Here is a 26,372-nt window from a genome sequence, read left to right on the forward strand (position 1 = left end):
GCCGATGCAGACTCTGCGAGTCAGGTGTCTAAATACACCACTCAGACTTCTGGCTTCAGAAGATGTCCTCTGTAGGTTGAACTTCTACAACCCGTCTCGGTCCACTGCTCATGCCCCTGAATCCTGTCGAGTGGGCCTACTCACATTGTCTTGGGAGTGCCCCTTTACTCATCCGTTCTTGCCCCTTCACCATTGTTTCAAGGTGCTTGTCTTAGGTAGCAATAATCTAACAGCTCATCATTAGCTCAATTTCCAGCCAAATTGTGTATGTAAATGAGACTTGGAAGTCTGTGGTCGAGTTCATCGAAGAGGTCCAGGTCCGATTTGGAATTGTTAGTCGAGTCTTGGCACCACCGGGCCTCGGTGAAGAAGGGCCCGAATCAATCTCGAGCCACTCTGCAACTGTAATCGAGGCTGCACATAGATGGATCAATTGACTTTGTAAATGAATATTTTCGAAGCCCGCGTCCTTTATCAACTTGTCATATTGTAAATTCCTGTGTTGTCTGTTGCGATGTACTAGTTGACAAACATCTGTGGTCGTGATCGACTACCAAGCCGATCAACGGGATCAGTGATGTCACACTTTTGCACCCCACCAATCTGATGTCAACAGATGCAGTGACACTCGTTCCTGAGAACCCCAACGGCCATCCTATAACATCAGACGAACCGTTATTTCCAACCACAACCCATCTCCAATTTTCTCCGATAACTCGTTCTGTTACACAACAACACAGTGCTTCAGTTTGCATTTCTCCCACCCATCAACAACTACCACACTACCAGCAACGTCCATCGTCAACCACTTCAACCAATTAACCACCACTAACCTTCATCACTACCACAACAGTAAGAAAACAATCACCATGTCGACAATGTACTCCCGATCCGTCCAACATGCCCTCGTGCGTCCAGCAACAGCCTCAATCCGCGCCGCCAACCGACCAAGCATGCTCCTCCGATCCCTGAGCTCATCCCCCCAACCATCAAGCAAAGCCTCCAACAAACCCAAGACCATGCTCGAAGACAAGAACGCCTTTGGATTTGTCCGCCATAACCCCCGCCCTCCCAAGCCGAGAAAGGTTGGAGTCACGGAAATCCGAGGCCCGTATTACTCAGCCATGGGCAAGCGGTATTTGCAGGATGTTCTTGAGACGTATGTCACCTTTCTCCCCTTTCTCCCCTTTCTCCCCTTTCTCCCTGCCCTTTCTCCCTACCATTTCCCCCTCCCCCCTCCCTTCCCACTCCCCTTTCGATCTCCAAAGACCAAGCACTAACATATTCCACAACAAAGAATGGGCTACCACATAGACGGCCTCAAATTCGCCGGCGGCTCCTTCTCCCTCTTCCCCGAATCCCGCCTCCGCGAACTCATCGACCTCGCCCACGAGCACGGCGTCTACGTGTCCACCGGCGGCTGGATCGAGCACATCCTGTCTTCCTCTCCGGACGCCCACTCCGCCGTCGACAAGTACCTGTCCCACTGCAAGTCCTTGGGGTTCGACGTGATCGAAATCAGCACCGGCTTCCTCTCCTTGCCTCCAGACGACTGGCTGCGTTTGATCAATAAAGTGCACGACGCCGGGCTTATTGCCAAACCTGAGATTGGCATCCAATTCGGTGCTGGCGGGGATACGAGCGCCGCAGAACTGGAAAGTATGGGCGCTACCGCTGATCCGAGTAAAGTGGTGAATTTGTGCCGGAGGTTTGTGGAGGAAGGAGGCGTGGAGAGGATCATGATTGAGAGTGAAGGGATCACGGAGAATGTGGCGGGCGGGAAGAAGGGGTGGAGGACGGATGTGGTGCAGGCGATTTTGAGGGATATTCCGCAGGAGAAAGTCATGTTTGAGGCGGCGGATCCGGAGGTTTTCAATTGGTATGTGCGGGAGTTTGGGACGGATGTGAACTTGTTTGTGGATCATTCGCAGATTGTGCAGTTGAGTTGTTTAAGGGAGGGCATTTGGGGCATGTCGGATACATTTGGGAAGGTTGTTTCTTTCCGGTGAGTGCCCTACGGATTTGGGGGGCTGGAGAGATGAATGCATGAATGAATGAACAAGGGATGATCACCTTACTTTATCGACAAACTCATGGGATGTGATCATTGATTCATAAAACTGAAAATATGTCATAAGTCGTTAGATAGATAGCACTCGTTTACTCGTTAGGTATGTTGAAAGAAACCAAACTTCCCACAGCATCTCCGAACATCTCCAACTTCTTCCATCCGTCCAGGCGAATCTCATCAATGGGAACCTCCCTTTCTAGAATGTCCTTGCTTTTCCTGAGGACGCGCATGTGAAGTGCTTGTGGACACTGATGGCTGAGGCGTTGGGTAGTAGCCATCCTGAAGCGCTCTATCATGGGCGGTATACGCTCGATGTTCCTCATCGAATCCCATGTGAACGCTCTTCAGATACGATTTGAACTCTTGCATCATGTCGCACACCTGCACAAAGTCTTTGCGCTCCAGTCTCGGTCCTGACCTGGTCTTCCTAGTGATGTTTCTCTTCTTGTCGTTCGCAACGCTTTCTGCGTGTCTGAACTCGGCCAATGCGACGGCCGTTTGGAAAGCTAGGTTAGAGGACAAATTAGCAAACGGTGAGGATACCACTCGGTGACAAGGTTGAGTTGATTCATCGCTCAGTGTAAAAGGCCCAGCAAGACGAAGGTGAAATATGTTCACTGTAGGGTGGAAGGTAAAGGTACTCACCATTGCGAATCTCTCGTCCGTTCCAAGGCAGATCGACTATGGGGGTTTCTTTCTTTTTTTCACTTTCACTTTCACTGTTGCTTCCACTGTCGTCGCCGTCTCTGTCCTTTCGATCCTTTCCAAAGATGTAGTCCTCTGCGCGATCGTGGATGTCAAAGTCCCGTTCTTCCCTGAGCTTTTCGAAGAACTGCTGCCAGATCTGCGTCCTGTCCTTAGGCGTGAGGTTCCTATAGTGAATAACGACATGGATTCGTGACATGAATGCGTCGTCAAACTGGCCGACTCGGTTCGTTGTCAAGAAAAGAACACCACGGTAGTACTCAACGCATCGCAGGAATACTGCGCGTATGCCATTGAGCGGTTAGTAACGTTGAGGTATGATGTAGGGCTGGACGGAGTTCAACAAAAATAAGTAATGAGTCTGTGACGTACCTGAAACCAAGCTGTTGCGCTTGAGATCACTCGTTGATCTGGCCTCAAGAAACACGTCGGCCTCGTCAATGAGCATAACAGCGCCCCATTTCTCCGCCAATTGAAACCAGTTCAGGAGCTTCTTCTCCATCTTGACCTCGTCTGTCCCTATATCTGCACATGTGAGTGAGAGTAGGGGTCTTCCAGTATACTCCGCAATACATTCTGTGGAGAGGGTGAGTCAGTATGGATAAGACATGCCTTCCCTAAATTCGGACTTGGGAGCTGGATTTGATGCTTGCCTGCGGTCTGTCGGCTGACAGTTAGCATACACTGGTCCCTGCACTTCATATTCCGTTCCTTGGATATTGCAATGATTCTGGAGACTTACGTATGTCTTTCCCACGCCTGGGCTGCCGTGGAGCAAGAAGATTTGGCCTTCGCCTTTGTTATCGATGAAGTCAGCTTTCCAGACATCTGCGTAGTCCTCATCACCGTCCTGGTCGTGTGCCTTGGAATCAGAGTATTTGTGAATGAGAGCCTTGATCATTTTCTTTTTGTCTTCATGCATCACCAGTTTGTTGATAGCGTCCCTGTTGGTTCTGGGCTCTTGGCAGCATTTCGCATCAAGCACCACTAATGTGACAGGGTAGCAAGTGAAGCGAGTTAGGGTCTCCATCCAAACCTAGCGGAGTGTCAACGGCGAATTCACTTACGCCAGTTTCGAGATCTCAAGTCGAAGCCATGGAGTTTCCGCTCACAAAGGAGGTAGCGATGATCTGGGTCTTTGGCTGGGGCCTGGAGATTGAGGTTCATGTCCCTTGCTGGGTTCAATAGCTCATAATCCGTCCAAGGAAAGCCTACGAGCGGGTGCGGTCTAAATCCTAGACACTCTCCGCATGGGCAATTTGTTAAGCCCTGACCCATATCACCAATACCGCCAAGGACGGGTGGTTTCTCTGGGATGGGTGCTAAAGCGTTTTGGTCGCTAATTTCCGTCCCACTTTCGGCTTTCTTCGCCTTCGTAGAAGACCCGGATCTGTCTGTCCCGGTAATGGCTGTGCTATCGATGTTGTAAAACGAAGAAGTGTCGACATAGACCCGACCGTGGAACTGTGACTCTGTCAGTATCCGTGGGCATAGCTGTGAACTGGTTGCACATCGAGATCTCCACCGAAGCTTGACTGCACATTTACTTACCTCGCGTTTGCGGTCGTCCAAAAGATGACCAGAATAGAAGACTTGCCCTCCACGCAGCAGTTCATACCACATCTTCCCATCAGTGATCAGGCCCTCGCGAGTCTCCCCCCCATCCTCCTTGTCCTTATACTCGCAGGGAATGATGTGGAGGCTGGTGATCTCCCGCTCGCCTTCAAATGGGGGAATATATTCCTCTGTTGCATGCCTCCCAACAAATGTCCCGTCGTAATCAAGGTTCCACATCTGGATTGTGAACCCGGCCAGCCTTGGCTTTTCCCTGTTCAGCTGATCCTTTTCATGGTATTCAACGATGGAGATGACGAATGCTGAGAGGCGTCCACGGGACTCCACATAGACCGTAGTTCCCGGCTTGTATAACAGCCACAACATCTCGTACGTACACACACCCTTCTGATATCGACTTTGCTCGTCGGCAACCTGTTTGCCGTTCATGCCTATGACAAAGTCGACCAGCCCCCGAAGCTCCTTCCTTCCGGAAGCATGGGTATCGTCTCCATGGACCTCGCTCAAGTGCTGTTCGATCAGGTCGTGATAATGCCAAACAAAATCATAAGGGGCCCATAGGGTCAAAGATCTACCTTTGAGATTGATGGATGGGTAATACGAGACCAGCCTGTTGAGTATCTCAAGGAGAGGTTGGGAGCGAATGATGATGAATGTTCTGCCAACCTTCACAGAAATGTTTGGGTTTGCGAGTATCTTCCCATTGCTGTATCTGTCGAGCTCGTGTTGGTAGGTGCCCATGCCGTTGTTTATGGACGTATGCACCTCAGTTTCCACCCGAAACGGCGGTTCTTTTTTTGCGGTGCCGGCAAGGTCCTTTCTAGCCTCGGAAAGATCAAACGGCCCGTCCCAAGCGTCCACCAAAATAGGTCTGTCGTTTGAGTCCAGATAACGCACATGGTACTTGAAGTCGCCTGGGTCTTTGGGAGCAGCTCCTGACATCGCGCTAGACCCAGGTCCCCCGGAGTTGTTCATCTCCTTTTTGAACTCGGGTTTGCGCAGTGACTGACCACATCTTGGGCAGTTCCAGTAGCCGAATGTAACTAGAACTGCGTGGGATTCTCCTGCGGACTTGCACCAGAGATCAACGGGATTGTCAGGTGTCCACAGCTTGGCAGTGACCTTGTTCTCGGTTTTCACCGCGGGTACATCTTTTTCGAGTCCATCGGGGGTGTTTGGATGTTCAGTAGAACCCTGGGCCGTTTTATTGTCGTTATCCTTCAGAAAATGCTCGCTCATGGAGTCCTCAGTTGGTTGATCTTGACTGGTTGCTTTGCTGGTGCTTTGTGATTCTGAGCCCGAGGATGCAGGAGTTGCTGAAGTTTCTTCGGTTCGAGAGGTAGAATCGGAGGCTGGAATAGCGTCATTACTTCCACCATTACCGCCATGGTGTTCAGCAGCGGACGGAGTGGTTGCCTGCGAGGTAACTGTACCTCCAAAGGATGTCGAGTCCATGGTGAATGTGTTCAAGGCAACCGATTCGAGACTCGGTTGCATGAATCAAGCTAAGAGTTGAACACAACTAGAATTCATCTGCCTTGCTTGGAATGGATGACTGAGTGAGCCCTTTGCCACGAGAGGGGTGCTGTAAAAGAGAAGAGACGAAAGGGGGGAGAGAGGAAGGTGGATGAACGCCAAACAGAGGAGAGACGCGTGAGAAGGACGGGGCTATGCGTCGTAATGTGGGAGCCGGTAACAACCTCCATAAATGGGCCTTTGATATCACTTTCCACAGCTTGCCGCCGAGGAACATGTCTGTCTATGCCTCGACTACAGAGAGGCAGGAACGATACAGAACAGGCGGGTGCGAAAACGTGAATGAAACGTCGTCGACGCTCGCTGTAACCCGCCCGCCCTATGCCACTTGCCGCTTCCATCACACACATGCAAATTATCACATTTGAAGCCTTGGCTCAATATGCATAGATGCAGTTCGGAAAGTCTGCTTCAACCACTCATTTTATTGAGGAATTTCCAGCTGCCTTGTTGTTCCATCCGGGTCGTTTCAATTCAACACAGCCCCGCCTGCTTCGCCGCTGGACAGGAGCTACAATATGCAGCAGGACTCGGGTTTTGGCAAGGCTTTGGGAAAAAGCAAAAGGGAATGAAACCCTCGGGAGGAAATGCGGCGACGAAAAGGTCTGGCCTGGTAAGCGGACAGAGTTGTGGGTGTACGTGGGCCTGAGCAGACTGGATGATTTTGACAATATTGGTTGCCTTCACAATGCGGCGCAGCGCGTACACTTTTAGGGATGCAGGCCGCACAAGTTGGTCGCCCAAGATGGAAGGCATCCATCATGAAGACTCGGCTGTCTCTGGTACGAGGAAAGCGCGGCTGGGGAATGATGGGAAGGATTATGAACAGGAGAGGGATCAGTTGAACCCCCAAGGAGTCAAGATTGATCCACAGGTCTCGGCTTCTTCAGATCCACAAAGTCGTCTTGTGGTATCAAAACCGCATCAACACCGGTGACCCAACAGACTTGACCATGAAAAGAAGATTGTGAGCAAGCCAGCTCTCTGCCTGCACGTCCTTTTCTAACAACAATAAACAAATGACTTGACAACACAACGACGTCCCCTCAGCACTGCCAAGCCCTCCCAATGCAGCACTCATTCTCGATACCAGCGATGAACCAGGCAGGATCAACACCAGAGTCGATACCCATGGTGCGCAGTTTTAGTATGAAAATAGCTAGCGAGCAACCCGATAATATGCTTGCTCAGCGCACCAGAGAAGTTGTGAAGAGGGATGATGAGTACAGGGAAGCCAACCACCAAAGGAAGATAGATTGTGTCAGATGGCTCGACTTTGGAGAAGACAGCGCAGTGTGAGAACCAACTGGAGAGAGATCGATCATGCAGACGCAAGCGGCTGACAAGATATTAAGTGACCAGACAGACATTGCCTATCGTCTCCAGATTCATAGCAGGAAGCTGATAAATACCTGGAAAAGGCTCTCTCCGGAGCTGTTCTCTGTTGAAGGGGAGGAATTTCGTACGCCATCAGAGTACAAGCTGACCCTCGACACACTTCGGGACACCATCTTGCAAGCCGAAAAAAGACGAGAAGCAAAGAAGCGCAGTTGGGTGAAGGAGCGGTTCCTAAACTTCATTGATATGATGGACAACCACAAGTATCTCCTCGAGTTCATCCCAAAGGGAGATAAGTACGTGAGCCTGTTCACTGGCGTCATCTCGTCTGCCGTGAAGGTAAGCTTTCCCAATAACAACTTTGATGCACTACGCTCCGCAAGCAGGAAGAGTGACTCGACTGTTGCTGACGGACAACGAAACGGGACAGGTTTCGTTGGAACACAGAAAGATTTCCGAAACCTTTTCCATGGCTCTTCTGAGCATAACCACGGAGCTGGCACGTGTTAAAAGAACGGAGAAGATTTCAAACAGCCCCCAAATGCGACTCCTAGTTGTTGACTTGTATGTGGGATTCTTTCAAATGCTTTGCGGGTATATGGATTGGCTCCAAATGGGCACCTTGGGGAGGTTTTGGGCCTCGTGCAGCGGAAACTTTTATGCCAAGAACGTGGAGATTTTGACCAAGCAGGTTCAGGAGTCGGTCCGACAGATCGAAAATGAGGCGGATCTCGTGTTGCAATCGCGCATGAAGGATGTGCATACCATCGTCGGCCTCGTGGGGGAAGGCCTTGCGCAACGAACAATCGGCCAAGGAAGTCGTTATGACGATGAGGTGATGAGTCGAGAGAAGTTAAACCGAATAGGAGAGATGCTGGGTTCATCGAATGTTCGGGCCTTGGACTCGGTGGAGCAACAGGTGGCACATGGTAAGTCGGCAGCACCTTTGCTGTGGTTGTCGTGGCATTGTGTATTCCCCTTGGAATGTTCCCTCGGATGATAATCAGGACACTGACACTTTTCACACCATATAAGAGCAAACCGAACGCGCCGCTCTGAAAAGTGCACATGCGAACGCCATTCGCGTACCTACGACAGCAGCTGTGGTGAGCACACCGACAGCAGAGCCGAGACCGGAAGCCAACCACGTAGAGCAGGATGTCGTGATGGAGATTGACGAAGAAGGTATGTATTTGCTGGTCGCATCAGCCCTCCAAAATCTGACCCATCACAGAAACAGAAGAGGCCTTCATGCATCGCAGCGATCTCGAGCAGCATATCCACCACCTGCTTGAGCGGTATCTCGAAGATGGTAGGACGGATGTGGCCCGCCAGCAGAAAAGCTCGCTCTCTGCAATTCTTCCCAGAGAAGTCGTGATCCATCTGCAAACATGGATCAGCGAGTTTAAATCCAGTATCAGATGGGTTGTCGGGACACCTGTATCGCCCTTTGGATCCGGCCTGTCTGTTGCGGCTCTTCGCCTCTGCGACGTAAGCAGCGAGATAGGTATACCGTGCATATCTTTCATCTGCAAGCAGATGTATAACTTTGCCTCGCCCTCCTCCACCAACATGAAAGGAAAGCGGTTCAGGCTCGATCTGCAGGAAGCCGGTCTTATAGCTCTCCTCTACTCAGTCATCACTCAACTGATTTACCTCCTCCCCGATGAGCCTTTCCCCATCAACCCCGTGCTGGACAGGAGCAACTTTGAGCAACTGGACGGCAGCATGGCGAGTGCCCCAGTGGCGTTGCGAATCATCCGAGAATTGGCGACCTATGCACCGCCCTCACTGATTTGGGTAATCGATAACCTGCAACTGACCGAGAGCACGACGACAATGCCGCATCTAAGGGAGTTCATCGCTTTTCTGCGCGAGCAGACGAGCGCGACGGAATTGTCGGACGAAGGAGGAACTCAGCGCCTATCAAAGGTGTGTTTTACGACGGATGGTAACAGCTTCGTGTTGGCCGAAGAGGTTGGTGTAATGGAACGGATCAATGCGTCGAGGATATCCCAGAGACGGCCTGGGACGCGGTTGAGAGGCGGGCAAGACGTGAGAGATTTGGGACGCAGGTGGCAGTAAAGCCACTCGACTTGAGTAAAGTCATTTTTCGGATTTGTAATGAAACGAGGTTAGCGTTGGCCTAGATACGCGCGTCGAATTGAACGTAGATGTCACAGTTCGCTTTACCTTGAACCGCTTCTCCCTCGCAATCAACCAATCATCCGAGCCGGCGGGATGTCTTCTTCTCGTTACGAAGTCTCTGATTTTGCCTGGCCTAGTTCCCAGGCGCAGCCATGGATGTCGGAAGGTGAGATGTTCTCAAGGGAGTGGCCAAGCGTAATTGCAGCCACAAAGATCCCATGAGAGGGGGGAGAAAGGTACACGATTCATGTAGTAATACGGAGCGCCAGCAAGAAGGAGAGCATTGCGATGGGAGGTAGTGAGAGTTCGGACTTGTGAGCAGGCATCGCAAAGAGCAGAAATCAAGAAGTCTGACATGTGGGAGAAAGAGGGCAAAGATAGACGGGAAGAAGTGGAAGATGGGAGCGGGAGAAGAATTTGCTCGCTTCGGACACTGAACTTAACACCCGAGACATGCACGCTGCTTCATGCCAGCTACAGGCAGAGAGGCAGGCACCACTAATGCTAACCTCAGGGTAGGCCTGCCGTGCGTAGAGGTAGTGTGTACCCCGCACAGCACTCCCGTCCCTGCCTCAACTGGACCGACGAACGCTTCAGGCATCTGTTAACGACGACGAGAGCCGTGAAAGATCATTGCAAAGTTTTTGCAACCTGAGCTTGTTATCATAACAGACGACACTTAATCCAAAAGAGCCAAAGTCGCCTTAATCGCCAGCACCAACACAGGCGACATCAACCTCGAGGACCTTGATGGCCAACTGACGTAATCCTTCCCTTCTTGTCCCGATAACAATCCACTATCGCTATCGATGACCGACCGATAAGAGCCCCAGACACCGGGCCAACACCAAGGACCCCAAGACGACGGCAAATTAGGCCAGGGAAGAGCGGCCCGACACTCCAAAGCCGTCTCGGAATGGATGGCTTGGCAAGATGAAAATGTGACATAAACTTTTTGTCTCGTCGGCAGCCGGCATTTCCATCTTTTGATTGTTAACAAGTTGGCAAGTTGCTGGGCTGATGTCGGTGTCGATGATCGAATGGGTGTTCGGTGGGAATTTGACCGATTTTGTTCGTGATTCAGAGTCTGACTTTGGGCGTTTTCAGCAGTCTATCAATTCATCATCACTGGTAAGTGCGATTTTGAAGCTGAAACAACATTCAACTCGAAAATGGTATATACTTTTTAAAAAGAAAAAGAACCACAAAGGAGATATGTTACAAACCATGCATTGTCCGGAATGACCTCGTTTTCTCTCCCATCCCATACTATCCACGCCATCTACCTTTGGTATCCAATCACCAGAAACATCCAACCCCATAGCCAATTTACAACTCATCCTTAACAGCAGTCTTGACCTTATCCACAACCTCCTCAACCTTGGTCTTCAACTCCTCCACCTTTTCGACCTGAGTCTTGAACTGCTTCTTCTCGACCTGCTCATCCTCATCCTCAGGAACAGACTCATCAACCTTGAGCACCTGCGCCTTGATCGTGAACTCCATATCCCTCTTGCCCTCGGCGCGGTCGGCTTGGGTCTTTTGGACGGGGTAAGCGACGACGGCGCCCTCGGTGGGTTTGGCCGTGTACTTGGTGATGTCGGAGAGGGTTTCTGTTGTCAATCGTGTTAGCACCATAACCTCTTGAGAAACTTATCAAAGAAAGGAGAAAGAAGAGATGACAACATACCCTCACACTCACTCTCCTCAGCAACCCAAAGCGGCGCATTCTCATAAACCGCTCCCGGCGCAAAGATGACCACTCGCTGTTCATCTCCCTTTCTCCACTCCTTTTCTTCTTCTTCTGTCATCGGCGCTCCCTCCTTCTTCTCCTTGATCAAGCTCGTCGCAGTAGCAACGATTTTCTCGCCCTTATCCACATCCGCCTTTGCCAACACCGCAAACAACCCTTTGCCCTTGCCTTCCTCAGCCCACTCCTCACTCTCAATCCACCTCCTCACCCGCAGCGGAACATCCACATACTCCATCATGAGCATATTCCTATCATAGCCATGGGGATCAATCCCGTCCCAGGACCCAGGATACGGTCTGTTAGTAAAGACTTTTCTCAAAGCCTCGACCCAGGGGATGAGACCTTGGGGCGGGAGTTCCTGCAGGTCGTCGAGGAGGTATTCTGTCGCCTTAAAGGTCTTGGTGGAAGAGCAAGTGGCCACGAAACGCGTGGGGGAAGAAGCTTCGGAGGCGGAGGAGATGGTGATGCGTGTGGATGAGGGGTCCGACGGGAAAGGGTTCGGCCAGGACCAGTTGGGCATCAAGGCCGGCTTGCCGGGGAGACGTTCGGCGTTTTCGGGCACGGGGGGACCGACTGCTGAGGCAAAGGAGGCGAGATAGGCGTAGGCGTAGGCCGTGGGGATGAGAGAGGGGGTCTTCATTTTTGCGGTGGTGTTTGTTTTTTTGGGGATGCTGTTAGGTGGATGGGTTGGTTGTTGATGTGATGAAGGTGGTGATGGTGTTAGCAGTTCACCGGTGGGGTCAAGGGCAGTCAAGACGGGAGTGAAGAGGAAAAAGTAAGAGCAGATGAGAGGGAGAACATGGTCAGCTTTGGGCATTTTCTTTTCTGTCTTCTTCTTGGTCACTGGCAAAAGTGCAATGTTGTCCTCCGGAGGGCTCTTCCGCATTTCCAAATTCGATCATGGCCCCGAAGCCGCCGTCGTTCCGAGGGAGCTCGCGAGGGGAGATATGAGGAGATACTTTGGAGAAATCCAGGGGTCTTTTGGAGTTGATTTGGGGTGCTTTGGGGAATTTGGGGAGAGATGCGGAGATCGCCAAGTGAGGTCGGTGGGGTAGCTGCTAGACGGGACGACGTTCCATTGTGCGGAGAAGGTTGGGGTCAGGAACAGGAACTTCTGGAAGACATCCGAACCGGAGTACGACAACGGCTATGTAGGGGTACACTCGTCCGAGACTGGCTCGGGGCAACCTAATCCGATTTCGCGGTTGACCCTTTGTTTTTGCTGTTGAATTCTGTGAACATTCCGTGATGGATATGGACGACCATAATGTGGTGTTGTTTCTGAAGGGCCTGATAATCAAGAGAATCATATGTGAGCCACTCCAAGACATTCATTGAACTTTCAAATTGTTGATTCCAATTGACCGTAGTGGATCTCTACGAATCCCCACTGCCAGATACGGGATCCTCCCTTTGAGACGACGATCGCGACCCGAGTCTTCCAGGAAAGGCCTTGATACCGGCCGCCGCAAGGATGGCCGCGATAGCTTCATCATCGCTTTCCTTCTGCGACTTGATATTCCTCTGGTTCCTCGTGGGCCAGCCAGGCCACTCCTGGGGACGAGCAAACAGCCGTCTCTCATGCTCGTAACCATGCTCTTCCCACTTCGCGGCGCCGTACGCTTCCCAGAGGGGATTGGCGCCCGAAATGCCTCGATACGAAATATCTTCCATGTCCCACGGACTCGCCCGTGCAAGAGGATGGTGATTCCTGGGCCCCGCTGTCGACATGGCTCCGAGATACACCATGAACAACGCCTCGGCCAGAACGATAAGCTGCAGATCCTCCAGAGCCTTGGTGGCAGTCTTGGAGGCCGTGGGATTGGGAAGCCGCAAGAGAATAAAGGGGAACTTGGGTCTGGTGAGGTTCAAGGTGGCGTCCTGGACCCAGCCTGCGCCCTTCTTGGTAGCATCCCCGCTATGTAGAGCAAAATAATGGGTTACGAGACGCAAAACAAGCCCTCCTCTGCGCGAAGCTGCTGAGCCTACATACAGGTTGACGTCGTCACTCACGTAGCTTTGGCTTTGGGGCGGAGTGCTTAGAAGGCCGTAGACGCCCAGCTCGACGCCTGCGTTCTGTTCGTCCACCCTGAGCCAGGGAAGCTCCTTGAGCTTGGCGACGGTGGGCGGGTATGGACTGGCCAGGATTTCTCTGACCGGATCGGACAGAAGGTCTACTATCTGGGCGATCCACTGACTCGGCGTCTTTGTCTGCAAACGTGAGACCCATTCGGGATGCGGATAGCAGTCAAGCAAGGCGTCATAGATGGAGCGAAGGCGGCCGTTGATCTTCTTGTTGAGCAGCCTGCGTCGCTCCTCCGCTTTGTCGGGTCCGTAGACATCGGGATAAGCCGGACCCCAGTCGAACTTGTGGAGGTCGTTTGGCAAGGAAGGATCACGCTGGCGACACAGCTGGATAATGAGCTTTTTGTAAAAGGCGACCTCATCTAGGTCCATATCGCGTTTTTTCATGCGCTGAAACACGACGGGAAGGGGATCTCCTCGGGTCCAACCCGACGCGAATGTCTCAATGTCGACGGGCTTCCAAGGCTTAATCCATTTTTCGCAACCGGGTAGCCAGATCTTGCCCTTTTGTGTCGTGTATTGGACGAGAGCGTCGTTATAGTTATCTTTTCGCTTGCTTGCCGTGGCAGCTGGAGTTGAACTGAAAGATCGAGTGGCGCGCAACTCGGTGTATGCTGAAATGTTTTGGGTACTGGAGTCGCATTGAAGGGAACGTAATGTGCGTGGTCGAGGGTTCGCGACGTGGGCGCATTGTGATACCGTCATCGGGCGGCGGCCCAGGACCCGGAAGGAGTAGCTCATGTCTTGTGCGGTCGGTGTTTTGTTGGCTTCGGTGTTTTTACTCGATCTGGTGACATGGAATGAGGATAAGCGAGGGTTTCACGGGATGTTTGCCAGTGGGAGTTGCGAGAGCAGTCGAGGTCTTGGTTGTCGGCGATCACGCGCAGTCGTACGCACAGAGGTGTGAACTGTAGAAAAGGTGGTCGAGGGGAAGATCGATTGTCGAAGAAGAACTGAATGAAGCACCGTCGTCGATTGTGATTGCGGAGTCGTGGAGTCGCCGAGTCGGGATTGATGGAGCCTCAAGAGCGGGATCGTGGACCGGAAATGGATCCAGCCGGAGTGAGTGGATTTGGCGTTGACGGTGATGGCGCACTCAACGGCGCCGGTTGATGGGAATCTATCCGGCCGAACTTTTGCATGCGGGACGGGAGTGCCGTCTGCCCCGCCGACATTTGAAGTTTCAAGATACGTACCTCCAATTGTGGCTAGTGTCTCCTGAAAGCGAAAAAGCTGCTACTGTGGCTGCGGAAGTGGCGTATCACCTTATCGAGATCGAGTCCAGCGTTCCGGTCCAGCAGCGGTGAAGTTGAACTTCCCACCGGCCACAAACCCATCAATTCTCCTGAGATGCCTCATGACGGCGTCAGTGTGAACATGAAAAACGAACCACGCTTTTTGCCGGCGTAATCCATAAAATACGGGCCCGAAGGCGCCAGCAATCCTACACCGCGCCCCTTTGCTCAGCCTCAACCAAAGACCGAGCCAGTTCTTCCAGCGGTCTGGTTACACGCACTAACAGGATTGGGCTAAAATCTGCGTATTTGGTGTTAGACGCACTATCTATTTCAGCGCTAAAATAACGCGCCATACGCCAACAACCATCACGGACTTCCACCTTGAACTGCCATCGTCCTTGGACACTCGCCTACAGTTTACTTTTCGAATTCCCTGCGATAACATAAAGTATGATGTTTTGTTTGACACCAATGCTGACTCTCAGTACTCTATGTCAAGGAGGCACCAACTCGGACCCAGCTTCGTTCGACCATCACCGTCACTCTATGCTAAACAAACCGAATCCTCCTAGGTTTAGGCTGACGATATGACATCGTTACCGTTACTTCAGTTCGCGCAAAGGAAACCCTCGGACTTGCCAGTCTACCTCTCATTTTTGACAATCATGATTCCGCCCGCTTTCGTTGAAGCCAAGGTACCCCAGATTGAGGCTGATCATGATCTTCAATGGCGCAGCGGCTCGGATCGCCAGGAAGGATCAATCCGGGCATCACCGATGAAGCTCTTGACAAACATCAATCCTGCCGCGAGGCACAGATCGTTTGAAACCGTCGTCTGGCCTTGGAAAATAATAGGCACCGACTTGTGTACTTTCGCGAGCTCCCGCGAGAACGGAAACAGATCGTCAAGACGTCAAGACATCAAGCGCGAGGCGGTGTTAAGGGATCGCAAAATGAATGATGGAATGCGAGGTTTAGGTTCCGACATGAGAAGGAAAAGAGAAGGACGGCAAAAGATCGTCAACCGTGAGACGTCGGGCTATGTTTGGTGCCGAAAGATGGGAATCCGAGGTTTAGGTAGACAACATGAAGAGAAAGAGTGGTGATCTTCGACCATCAGGAAAGAGAACACGCCTTCAAGTGAACCGAAGCGATGGAGTTATAAAAACATCACCATTCCTCCGCTTTCAAGGCTTCAAATTAACTCCTCATCATCACCATCACCATCACCATCTCATCTTACTCAATCAAACACCGCCATCTTCCAAATTCACAAGCTCCTCAACAGGCAACACCGCATCTAGCAACTACCACCCAAACCCACCATCAAAATGAAGACCACCGCCTTCATCACCGCCCTCCTCCCCTTCATCACCCCCGTCCTATCTCTCACCATCCCGATCCCAGCTCCAACCCACGACGTCGCTCCCCCCTCGGCTACCCACCCACGCCCTGCCCCTGCCCCACGCGCACCTGCATTCGACACCTCAGCCGACGGCCTCTACCGCGTCACCGTTGATTCTGAGGGCAACCCCGTAACGGAATTTACTCCCTACGATGATCTCCTTGTCAACGTGACTTCTACCGAAACCCGGTCTAATTCCGGTCCCGCTGTCGTCGGTGGCCTTGAGAAACGCAGAGAAGATTGTGGACCGGGATCGACGAATGTGAATGATGCGGATGCGGCGAATAAGTGCCTGCTGGACGGGTTTGCGCCGGGGGATGTTCATTTGAATAAACATGCTTGGACTTATGTATGTTTTCTTCTCCTTTTTTTCCCTCCTTCGTATTTTCTTCCCTCGCTCTCTTGGCTTTCCTTTCCAACTTCCACCTCCTAGCCCTTTCCGTTATTTCCATTTATCCTATTCCTTCCATTTCCTATCCGTTTCCCTTCCCTTCTCTTTCTCCTTCCCTCCGTTCCCTTCCCCTCATTCCTTCCCTCCTTCCCTCCACCCCCCCATCCCTCTACTTGGTAGGCATAGCTAACTAACAAATAAAAACAGTGCGTCCGCAACGAAGTAGTCTCCTTCATCTGCCCCTACTCCTCCAACGGCTACAAGCCGCGCGACGCCATCCAAGCCACCATGTACTACGTCAAGCAAAAGTGTGGACCTTCCACGATGGGCTACGCGCAGGTATCGGGCGGCATGGGCGATTGGACTACGGGTTATGCGAGGAGGAGCGATCATTTTTGTGATAAGGATTTTTTTATTGGGAACTAGACTATCTCTACAGTAAGGAGTCCAGTAGGTTAGGAGAGAGAGGAGGGAGGATCGTGTGTAAGAGCGAAGCGCAAAAGGAGGAGGGAGAAGGGTGTACGAAAGAATGGCGTGAGAGGATTGGAGGATGTACAAGGGCTTCTTAGTTTTGTTTCGTCTTTGTAAGAACCGTCGAGCTGGACTCGATGGGAGAGAACACCGTCGTTACCGTCTCAACAACTATTACAGAAAACAACAGAGTGCACTTACTATACTATTCGCGTCACGATCTCGCGACATCAAGAAAGGATGTGGACGAACGGGCACTAGAAAAACCATCATTTCATCCATGCTGTCTAAGTCTTAGGTTTACAACTCGACTTCCTATGGTGGTGTCTCGACTCGGCCGGAGGAGAACATCACAGACCTTTCCCAAAGGCTAAGCTACAAATGAAGAACAGAAACCACCCCTTGACCATTAACAAACATTTAACCATTCGCGATATCTCTTTACCTGACACATACCAACGTTAAACGCCGCTCGCCTTTGGTCAGATCGATGCATCATCCCGCTGCTCTCTCCGCCGCCACCCATTTTCGTGGCACTAGCGTATAATAGCGACATCTTACAACCGGCAATAGCTCCTCACATGGTGTGTCGAAGCTATTGCCAGTTCTTGACGAGTGACTGAACCTTCTCGCCCGATCCCCCACCACCTACTTTCTTGAAACAACCTCCCGGACACGAGCAATTCGACAAACACTCGCTTGATGCCTGTCAAAAGATGTCCGATATCCAATATTCCCGCCACAATTGGCCGTTTGATGCTATTTCATTACGGCACATGACGTTTGATGGAGCACCAACTCCTAAAACAATACTAAAATTAAGGAGGGCGCGTGGATAACCTTGGATCTGATGCCATTCAAGGACCTAGGCTTCTTGGCCCTCTAGAAGATGGTTGATCTCCTTCCTCGAATCGGCGCAAGGACGGAACAGACTTTGGGGAGCGCAGGGGAGGGTAAGGGTGAGTATTGCCCTCAACAGGACGAACGGTAGGGGTTTGCACAGCCAGCCGGGGACTATTAGGTGGAGGAGGCGATCCGCCCATGGGAGGAGCTGTAGGATGGGCAATGTTGTCGCCCTCGGCTCTCTCGGCGGTCTCGGCTGTTGGAGAAGCGTCGGACACAACAGGACTTCCATCATTGTGTTACGATCCAATCATGGAGACTAGACTAGCCGACCAATCAGATCGGACCCGAAGGGAGGACCCGAAGCCCCGGGTCCTAAGCCCGGGTCCACGGGTCCAGTATATCGGGTCCATGAAGACCGGTATAAAAGAAGGCCTTCCCCGGCCTCTTGTTACCGGTTCTTCAGCAAGCAATAGCTATCACAATCTACCAGTACCTTTTGGCTACTACACTGTTACTCTATTGTTCTATCCCAGCGATAATACTCCTGTGCTTGTAACGGTTCGTCACACATTGTTCTTGTTGTATGTGACCTCCCTGTTGTGGTATGTGACGTCGGTAAGCGGGATTATTCGGAAATGGACGCTCGGTCGCCATTTGTTGCTGTCCTTGGCTTTGAGACCTGGCTCCTGGTACATTTCGTCGACCTCCTCTAGAGACAGACCCTTTGTCTCATACATGAACAAGTAGACAAAGAGGACGCAGATGAGGCAGGCGGCGCCCCAGATGAAGAAGATCTTGGACTGAAGGTTAGCATATCCGGGACCATAGTTGACGAGGTATGGAGTCGAGTAAGCAATGGCCCAGTTGAACGCCCACTGTTAGTGGATCGGAAAGTTAGCAATGTGAGTCTGCCGACGATGACACAAAACGACAAGCATTGGGAGAATTAACTTCCGTTTGTAGCTGCGCTGATGCTCAACATCTGCGACCGGTGCTTCAACGGGTACAACTCCGAAGTTACCACCCACGCCAAGGGGCCCCACGTTGCTGCGAAGCAGGCGATGAACAAACACACAAAAGCAACTGAAGCCTTTTGGCCAGCAACGTTGAGCACGGTGATGACCCCAGAGGCAGTCTGGCCTGTTGTCGTTGTGCCGAGCGTAGCGACAAGAGATTGGCATATGCACATGCCTACACCACCCCACAAGAGCAGCGGGCGGCGACCCGACTTGTCGAAAACGAGGGCGGCAGGAATAGTCGAGAGAACATTGACCATGGCTAGAATCATACTGATCAGGAACGCGCTGGAAATTCCCGAGTTCTCGAAGAACTGAGTCCCGTAGCAGAAGATGAAGTTTACGCCTAGATCAATTTGAGTCAGAAGTTGTCATGTGGAACTCAGGCAAAAGGTGGATGGGCCGATGGGAAGACGAGCCAGTAAGTTGCTGCAGGATCTGAAGTGCCATGCCTGTGAGCATCCTCTTCAGCATAACCTTCCCGAAGCAGTCTTTGTAGCTGCTGCCGCCGAGTGACATCTCGTATATGTAGTTTGCACGAATCTCTTCCATCTCCTTGATGACGGCGGGATCATTGGACCTCAGCCGGCGAAGTCTGGCCAAAGCTCGGTGGCACCGGGTATATCCCCACGCTTGATGCAGTACCTGGGAGTCTCGGGGAGAAAATGCATTCCGATTATGAGAATGAGCGACAAGAGCCACTGAAGAGCGATGGGAATTCTGTACGAGCCGGTGTTGTTCCGGAGATGAGTGCCGTTTTTGACGATGGCAGCAAGAAGGATGCCGACGGTGATTGCAAGCTGATATGCGCCGACGATCAATCCACGGATCCATTTGGGAGCGGTCTCGGATTGATAGAGGGGGACTATCGAGGGAGATGTGTTAGCATAGCCAGGCCATGTCGGTTGATATGGAGGAAGAAAGACACCAAGGATAGCTGTGATGGAAAGGAAAAGGGATGCATCACTCACCTAAAGCCGAAAGCAAGCCAACTCCAAGGCCGGCAAAGAATCTGCCTGCTGTGAAGAGAGGGATATGGACCAAAAGTATTTGTATCAAGACGCCAATGGCGACAGGGAACCAAACAGATCCCTTTTCATTGGGAGGGCGTTTGAAGAGGGCCATGATTTCAAAAAGGTATGTGCTTGTGCCAGAAACTAAAAGAGACAGTTATGGTAGGAAGAGCAGGAAAGTTCACAAGGAGGCGGGGAAAACCTACTTCATACACCCATGGGCTGCTCGGCTCAGGATTCATGCTTTGTCCATGGTCAACTCTGTCCTTATGCTGCATGGCATAGCCTCAGAATCGTTTTCCTTGGCCAAGGCGTCGGACAATATCTTGGATTTGCATATTGGATGTGGCTCCTAGGTGGGTTAAGAGCCCTCGTGCAAGAGAAATGCAGCTCATCGAGCGGAAGAATCACATGCCCTCAACAGGTTTTCCCGCCCACAGGAAAAATATTACTGGAGTTCAGGGCCGAAAAAAACCAAAAGAGGTACCTAGTCGTCGGGCCGGTCCAAAGGGGCACCGGATTTGGCATCGTATCGAAGTGGTCAAGTGTTGAGGATATCATCGAAGTGAAAGGTGGGCAGTTCGGCTGGTTATATATCATTCTTCGGATCGGACACTCGGCGCCAGTGCCACTCCGAGTCGTTGTGGACCGATCGGAGGACTTGGAAGTCGGAAAATGGCCGGTGCAGTCACCGGTGCTGCGATGCTGGTGCGAGCCATCCGGCGTCTCGGTTCCGGACTTCCCCACTGAGCCAAGATATCTTGGTAACAGAAATGTTGACTTTTCTGCGGGAAAGCGGTTAGCGATGCATCTAAGTTGCTACCATCCCTCGGGGCCCTAAAGCAAGAAAAAAGCCACAAGGCGCGTTCCTTTACCTGCATCCTGCTTCACGCATTCTGCACTAAAATCAGGATCTTTGGTCTACGAGGCAGAGGTCGGATCATCTTTTGGTGCCAGGTGTCGGTCAGGTCATGGCATTTGGAAACCGGTCGGAGGCTGGGGCCATTGCGCATCTTTTTAGAGAGTGAGAAATCCCAGCTGAAAGCAGTCGGTATTCTTGTGCCATGCAGGGAGAATGCGAAAGCACCACTTCCACTGTTGCAGAAGAGAATAGTGTGCTCGTGAGAGAAATAGTGGAAGCCGCTGCAGAGCAAAAGAAGAAAAATTGGACGCGTGGGCTGAAAGAACTTGCGAAAAAAAAAGCAAAACCACCCTAACAATTTGCATTGCCCCTTTCCAGGGAAAAAGAAGTTGTGGGAGGAGCACTGCTAAGTTGAAAGTTCGCAATCCAGATTGGTCACGAGACCAGTCGCCATGGGTCCAGTCTCACCGAAGGAGCAATAGAAATGAAGGAGATGGTCTCGTCCTTACGCTCCGAGTGCTGAGCCAACTGACGGTTTCTCGATTATTTAGAAAGGCAAAGACAACATCTGCGAGAGTTAAACAGTCCATTTTCTTGATATTCAACTTTCAATACGGAACTTCCAGGTCTGAACAACTTGCCTGCCCATGCTCAGAGGAATGGTACCGAGCAGGTAACGTCCATGCCGATTCAGTGGTAACTGATGACGGCATCGCACGTCATAACCTCCGATACGTCTCGGACTTGACGATGGTGTCGCCTCTTGCAATTAGCAGTTTCTTCTCGTCAACATATCGACCGTGCGTGAAAATGTTACCCTCTGGCCTAGGTTCTAGAGTGTTCGGAAACATCTTGATGTTATAAGCTGGAATTTGACTTATTAGCCGCAAACCATATCTCCGTTCCTCATGGTAGCGTTCCAATCAGCGTCGTTCCGAGTTGTGTTACAGTAGTACACGGACTTATCGGGGGCCGGCTATAAGGATCCCAAAGACCAACAGCCCTTCCCATTGCTGCCATTCCATTTCGCCCCCGATGAAGTTGGTCCTGGAAACCGCATCGGCATCTCGAAGCCGGCTGGAAACTGAACCAACTGGGTTGCATCGGGATTACCAGGCCAATGAACCGGAGATTGATCGATGCAAAGTTCTTGCCGTTACATGTTGTCCATTGTAGTGTCTCGGCACCGTGGAGTCCTCGAGTCCGGGTGGTTGGGTGTCGAGGACGGTTTGACTCCCATATAACAGCTCTTCTCCCGTGTCCCTTTGTCGAAGATGAGAACTACCAGAATTTTCATCCTTGGCCATCCTCGTCAACTTGCAAGATGAAGTTCTCAACCCTATCGCTCCTGGGTCTCCAGGCCGCTAGCCCATGCATAGCACTCCCAAGTCCAGCTTCTCGAGACCCAGTCATTGCAAAAGCAACAGCCAAGATAGACATTCTTGCCTGTTCAGCTCGCAAAGACCCTGAAAGCAGCCAAGGGTAGTCAGTGCACACCAGGCAAGATCAAGATTAGAAGAGAATGGTAAGTCTGGGAACCCCTTTACATTCACAATTTTCTGTCACTGACATCATTCAGGGGAGCATTCACCAAAAAGGAAAGACTAGACTACATCAAATCAGTCCAATGTTTGCAATCCAAAGCGTCTCGATACCCCTCATTCCTACCGCAGGAGCCAAGTCCCGCTTCGATGACTTCGTCGTCACCCACATCAACCAGACCCAAACCGCCCACTACACCGGCAATTTCCTCGGCTGCATCGCTACTTCACCGCGCTGTACGAGCAGGCCCTCCGCGAAGAATGCGGATACCGCGGCACCCAACCCTACTGGGACTGGGCCAAGACCGCCCAAACCGGTCTCTCCGCCTCTCCCATCTTCGACGGCAGCGCGACCTCCATGTCCGGCAACGGCGTCCACATCCCCAACCAAGCCGACATAGTCCTGGGCGGCGGCGAGGGCAGCGGTCTCCCGCCAGTCTACCTCCCAGCCGGCACCGGCGGCGGCTGTGTCACCTCCGGTCCCTTCATCAACATGACCGTCAACCTCGGCCCCATCCAACTCGACGTACCCGGCGGCGGACCGCAAGACATCAACCCTGCCGGCCCGTTCGCTTACAACCCACGCTGTCTCCGTCGCGATTTGACTGATGCCATCAACCAGCGCTATTCCAACGCTTCCTCTATCAAACACCTCGTCGCCCAAGAAACCATCGACAGCTTCCAGATGATCATGCAAGGCATCCCGGGCACAGGCGACATCGGCGTGCACGGCGGAGGTCATTACTCGCTAGGAGGAGATCCCGGGCGCGACGTGAGCGTGTCACCTGGCGATCCAGCGTTTTATTTGCATCATGCCATGATTGATCGGGTGTGGTGGATGTGGCAGATGGTGGATGCGGAGAAGAGGGTGTATGGCCAGAAGACGGGAGAGGCGGTGGGGGGGACGAGGACGTTCCTCAATATTCCTGAGAGCGAGTCGACGATGTTGGATAATGTGGTGGATTTTGGGTGTGCGGCGGGCCCGAAAAGGAAGTTGAGGGAGTTGATGAGTGTGGTTGAGGGGCCGTTTTGTTATGTTTATGTGTGAGGAATTGAAGACGGGACAAGTGGTAATGGCCGGACTTGGATTACCGTACGATACAATTTACCTTTCGTATGTTTCGTTACCGCGACACCTTGGCATTGAACTGTAATACCGTATTGTAAGAAACGCCCCAGGCGGTTCCTTTCTGCCCTTGTATTGAACCGACGGGAGTGTCAAAGATGGCTGATTGCAGGCAGTGCAGCTGGTGAAGCCTGCTGACAGGTGGTCTTACGGAACTTGAAGACGGCAGACTCACCTGTCTGGTACTGATGGGCGCCTGGCAGGGAAATACACCCCTCACCAAACTTCCTCCAGTCACCCTTCCTCTTGGGCATCTTTCCCCAACTGCACCACGTCTCACGAAACCCGCAGTCTTGCGAACATTGTCTTTTGCCTTCCGCTTTCTTTTTACTATCATTATTAATACTCGCACATTATGCGTCTGCTTTCCGCCCAACACTTCACGTTCCACGAATTCCCCGAGGATGCATCTGTGCCATACGCCATTCTATCCCACACGTGGGATGGCCACGAGGTCACCCTTCAGGACATGCAGCAGCCAAATGCGAGGCAAATCCTGCAGAGCAAAAACCTCGCAATCAAGTCATGGAAGAAAATCCAAGATGCCTGCTCAATGGCTCGCAGAAAAGGCTTTTTGTACATCTGGATCGACAGCTGCTGCATCGACAAGACCAACAGTGCCGAGCTCCAAGAAGCCATCAACTCCATGTTCCGATGGTACCGCAATTCAGACCTGTGCTTAGCCCTCCTGTCCGATGTGGACAAGTCCGAATTCGAGCTCATTGAAGATCTGCAGAGCTATGCCACACTCATCTGCCGCTGGTTCACCCGAGGTTGGACCCTACAGGAGCTCCTGGCACCCGACGACCTGTTCTTCTTCGATGTCAACTGGAACGAGCTGGGATCGCGCTCTCAGTGGGCGAGCCACATCTCCAAAGCTACTGGCATCCATGTCAAGTTTCTTCACGGCATTGAGCTCAAGCTGGATCCTTACAAATCATGGGACGTTGAAGCCGCCCTTCGAGACACCAGTGTCGCTACCAAAATGTCTTGGGCTGCTGGCAGAGAGACAACCAGGATGGAGGATCAAGCGTACTGCTTGCTCGGCTTGTTCGACATCCACATGCCAATGCTTTATGGCGAGGGCACAAAGGCATTTGCTCGGCTACAACAAGAGATCATGAAGTCTACCGATGACTGCACCCTGCTAGCTTGGGGCTACAACTATCCGCTTCTTGGAGCCCCGGTCTCTCAGATTCCCTTCTTTTGTGATTGCTGTACTTGCGATACCTACCATGGGGAGCGTTCTCGTTCACCCTCGCCCACATCCGACTTTCCCATTCGATCCAGACCGATGCCTCTTCCAGTCACTCACCTCTCAAGTTGTGCTTACGCTGACGTGGGCCATCGTCCCCTAGGTGGAGCGCTGGCTAGACGACAGCTTTATAGAGATGTCAACGGCCATACTGCTGGTGGTCGGCCAAGGTCGCTCTTTGCAACCTCTCCCCACGACTTCAGGTTTGCCGGAAACCTCGAGTCTTGCGGTATACGGGGACACAAGAGACCAACGTTTGCAATGAGTCAGCGTGGACTAGAGATTACTTTGCCAATTGTCAAGGATGAGTCGCACCAGCACATCGTATATGGTCTGCTAGCCTGCACCCCAAAGTCGAAAACTAAACAAACCAGCCTGGTGGCAATCCCATTGATCCGCGCATCCGTCATAGACGCGGCGTCAGAAGACTACGACGACGAGTACGTACAAAGCCCGTTCTGTCTCCCTTGCAAAGTTCCTCTTTCTTTCGCCGAGAGAGCAGAGAGGATGAGTATCTGCATCCGACACGAAGATCGCTATCGTCGATTATGGGATTCGGCCGGCTACTCGGAGAGGTCCTTGATATTCGATTTTGGACATCCACTGGCCACTAAGAAGGACGACAGCGCTCTGCGCGTGGAGCTGATGTATCCATCCCAACCCCTGTGCAGCATGTACTTCAATCTTTTTCGCCATAGCTGTCCGGTGAACTTGATACCTTGTGCGCCAGTGGATACCCTGAAGCCATCTTGGTGGATGTATCACGTTCCTCGGCCCCCTCCCCGGCTTCGCCTGAGGCCAACCAGTCGCCATCCTTGGGACGAAAATGTTCACAAGAAGGTTGTGTATGCTCCAGACACCACCGTTGCAGTCGTCGTCCTGAACTTCGATCCATTTCCTCGGGAACCTGACGTTTCACGCCAAACAAGAATCCTTCTGGTGGTGTCTTCCGATCTTTCTTGCCGAGTGAGAAAGCTTGAGCCGGACAAGGAGGTCACCTTGCGAAACCTAATGACAATAGCCCAGAGACCAGACCTAGCAGGTCCTAAGCTGCAGTTCAACTGGCCGGAAAAGAAAGAGTACGAGTGGTGGAAAGAGGCACGTGTTGACTGCCAACTGCCCAATGGCATAGAGCTGTGCTTGCGGACGTGGTATTGAAGCTGGGCACGTATAAATCTATTCGTCGCAGGGAACCTGAAGCTTGGATGAGAACGATGCTAGCTATCAGGGTATACTGAGGTAAGCATGGGATCGAGCAAACTGTTAAAAGACGGCGAAACAAGAAGCAATGATTTCGAAAGAGCGGGCATCGAACTTAGTTCCCTGTTGCGATCTAACGGTGTTGCAACCCATGCGACCAAGCCAGACCAGAAAAACAAACACCCGAAGCATGGAATGAGATGAAAGACTGCGTGTGGTATGACATCTTCGAGCACATCTCCATCCCAACGCTGACCACCAACCAAAGCTGGGGTGAGGGAAACAAGGATGGCTTCATTTTCATCTCGTTCAATAGCCTCTCCCCGTTTGCTCGCCTCCACCTTCGCCTCGCGATCTCTGCTTCTCCATCTCTCCGCTTCTCTTACTGCTTCTATAAAATTTCCCACAACCCAACTTCCACCTCCAACTTCTGCTTCTCTCGATCCTCTACCCCATCACTGGAAAAGCTTACGGCTGGTCTCATCACCACATCAGCAACGCCATCCAATCCACAAACTCCATCAATTTCACATCAATATCAGCACCCGCATCACTGAAAACATCAGCATCAGTATCACCTCCAGCATTATTCCCACCTCAAAGCCCACCGCGCTCACCTCGCCGAGCCCCATCCGCTCAGTATTTACTCAACCCACATCAGTGGAGGGTCTCCAAGGTCCGTCTTTCGCACCGGCTGTTGCCTGTCAGGTGAGTCTGATCTGAGTCTCATCATTCAAAACTGTTTTCTTGGGACATATCTGACGTAGATTTGCCGACACAGGTCCCTTGGAAGGAAA

General features: G+C 51.9%; 9 protein-coding genes across 9 annotated transcripts; 5 read left to right on the top strand and 4 right to left on the bottom strand.

Moving 5' to 3' along the window:
- Positions 1 to 869: 869 nt before the first annotated feature.
- SMAC4_09202 (uncharacterized protein) lies at positions 870 to 2,009 on the top strand (the record flags this gene model as incomplete). Its single annotated transcript, XM_003344747.2, has 2 exons — positions 870 to 1,159; positions 1,298 to 2,009. The coding sequence occupies 2 exons, from the start codon at positions 870 to 872 to the stop codon at positions 2,007 to 2,009; spliced, it is 1,002 nt and encodes a 333-aa protein (XP_003344795.2).
- Positions 2,010 to 2,140: 131 nt separating this feature from the next.
- On the bottom strand, positions 2,141 to 6,641 carry SMAC4_09201 (uncharacterized protein). Its single transcript, XM_003344746.2, has 7 exons — positions 4,328 to 6,641; positions 3,844 to 4,240; positions 3,519 to 3,763; positions 3,406 to 3,436; positions 3,149 to 3,301; positions 2,786 to 3,055; positions 2,141 to 2,577 (listed from the first exon to the last, which is right to left on the bottom strand). Exons 1-7 carry the CDS (start codon positions 5,846 to 5,848, stop codon positions 2,249 to 2,251), a joined length of 2,946 nt encoding a protein of 981 aa, XP_003344794.2. The 5' UTR covers positions 5,849 to 6,641; the 3' UTR covers positions 2,141 to 2,248.
- A 569-nt stretch (positions 6,642 to 7,210) lies between these two features.
- Positions 7,211 to 9,398, top strand: SMAC4_09200 (uncharacterized protein; the record flags this gene model as incomplete). The annotated part of the gene is made up of 4 exons (XM_024655998.2): positions 7,211 to 7,564; positions 7,656 to 8,154; positions 8,261 to 8,410; positions 8,460 to 9,398. The coding sequence occupies 4 exons, from the start codon at positions 7,211 to 7,213 to the stop codon at positions 9,308 to 9,310; spliced, it is 1,854 nt and encodes a 617-aa protein (XP_024511775.1). The 3' UTR covers positions 9,311 to 9,398.
- A 997-nt stretch (positions 9,399 to 10,395) lies between these two features.
- On the bottom strand, positions 10,396 to 12,012 carry SMAC4_09199 (uncharacterized protein; the record flags this gene model as incomplete). The annotated part of the gene is made up of 2 exons (XM_003344744.2): positions 10,396 to 10,986; positions 11,064 to 12,012. The coding sequence occupies 2 exons, from the start codon at positions 12,010 to 12,012 to the stop codon at positions 10,703 to 10,705; spliced, it is 1,233 nt and encodes a 410-aa protein (XP_003344792.2). The 3' UTR covers positions 10,396 to 10,702.
- A 491-nt stretch (positions 12,013 to 12,503) lies between these two features.
- SMAC4_09198 (uncharacterized protein) lies at positions 12,504 to 13,916 on the bottom strand (the record flags this gene model as incomplete). The annotated part of the gene is made up of 1 exon (XM_003344743.2): positions 12,504 to 13,916. One exon carries the CDS (start codon positions 13,914 to 13,916, stop codon positions 12,504 to 12,506), a length of 1,413 nt encoding a protein of 470 aa, XP_003344791.2.
- Positions 13,917 to 14,405: 489 nt separating this feature from the next.
- Positions 14,406 to 16,982, top strand: SMAC4_09197 (uncharacterized protein). Its single transcript, XM_003344742.2, has 2 exons — positions 14,406 to 16,203; positions 16,453 to 16,982. Exons 1-2 carry the CDS (start codon positions 15,781 to 15,783, stop codon positions 16,669 to 16,671), a joined length of 642 nt encoding a protein of 213 aa, XP_003344790.2. The 5' UTR covers positions 14,406 to 15,780; the 3' UTR covers positions 16,672 to 16,982.
- Positions 16,983 to 18,125: 1,143 nt separating this feature from the next.
- Positions 18,126 to 19,703, bottom strand: SMAC4_09196 (uncharacterized protein; the record flags this gene model as incomplete). Its single annotated transcript, XM_003344741.1, has 4 exons — positions 18,126 to 18,437; positions 18,638 to 18,924; positions 19,210 to 19,443; positions 19,550 to 19,703. 4 exons carry the CDS (start codon positions 19,701 to 19,703, stop codon positions 18,126 to 18,128), a joined length of 987 nt encoding a protein of 328 aa, XP_003344789.1.
- Positions 19,704 to 21,777: 2,074 nt separating this feature from the next.
- Positions 21,778 to 23,119, top strand: SMAC4_09195 (uncharacterized protein; the record flags this gene model as incomplete). Its single annotated transcript, XM_003344740.2, has 3 exons — positions 21,778 to 21,935; positions 22,098 to 22,155; positions 22,239 to 23,119. The coding sequence occupies 3 exons, from the start codon at positions 21,778 to 21,780 to the stop codon at positions 23,040 to 23,042; spliced, it is 1,020 nt and encodes a 339-aa protein (XP_003344788.1). The 3' UTR covers positions 23,043 to 23,119.
- Positions 23,120 to 23,766: 647 nt separating this feature from the next.
- On the top strand, positions 23,767 to 25,533 carry SMAC4_09194 (uncharacterized protein; the record flags this gene model as incomplete). Its single annotated transcript, XM_024655997.1, has 1 exon — positions 23,767 to 25,533. One exon carries the CDS (start codon positions 23,767 to 23,769, stop codon positions 25,531 to 25,533), a length of 1,767 nt encoding a protein of 588 aa, XP_024511774.1.
- Positions 25,534 to 26,372: the final 839 nt, after the last annotated feature.

Source organism: Sordaria macrospora, chromosome 6 (assembly GCF_033870435.1).
Source record: "Sordaria macrospora chromosome 6, complete sequence".
In the NCBI taxonomy this organism is placed as follows: domain Eukaryota; kingdom Fungi; phylum Ascomycota; class Sordariomycetes; order Sordariales; family Sordariaceae; genus Sordaria; species Sordaria macrospora.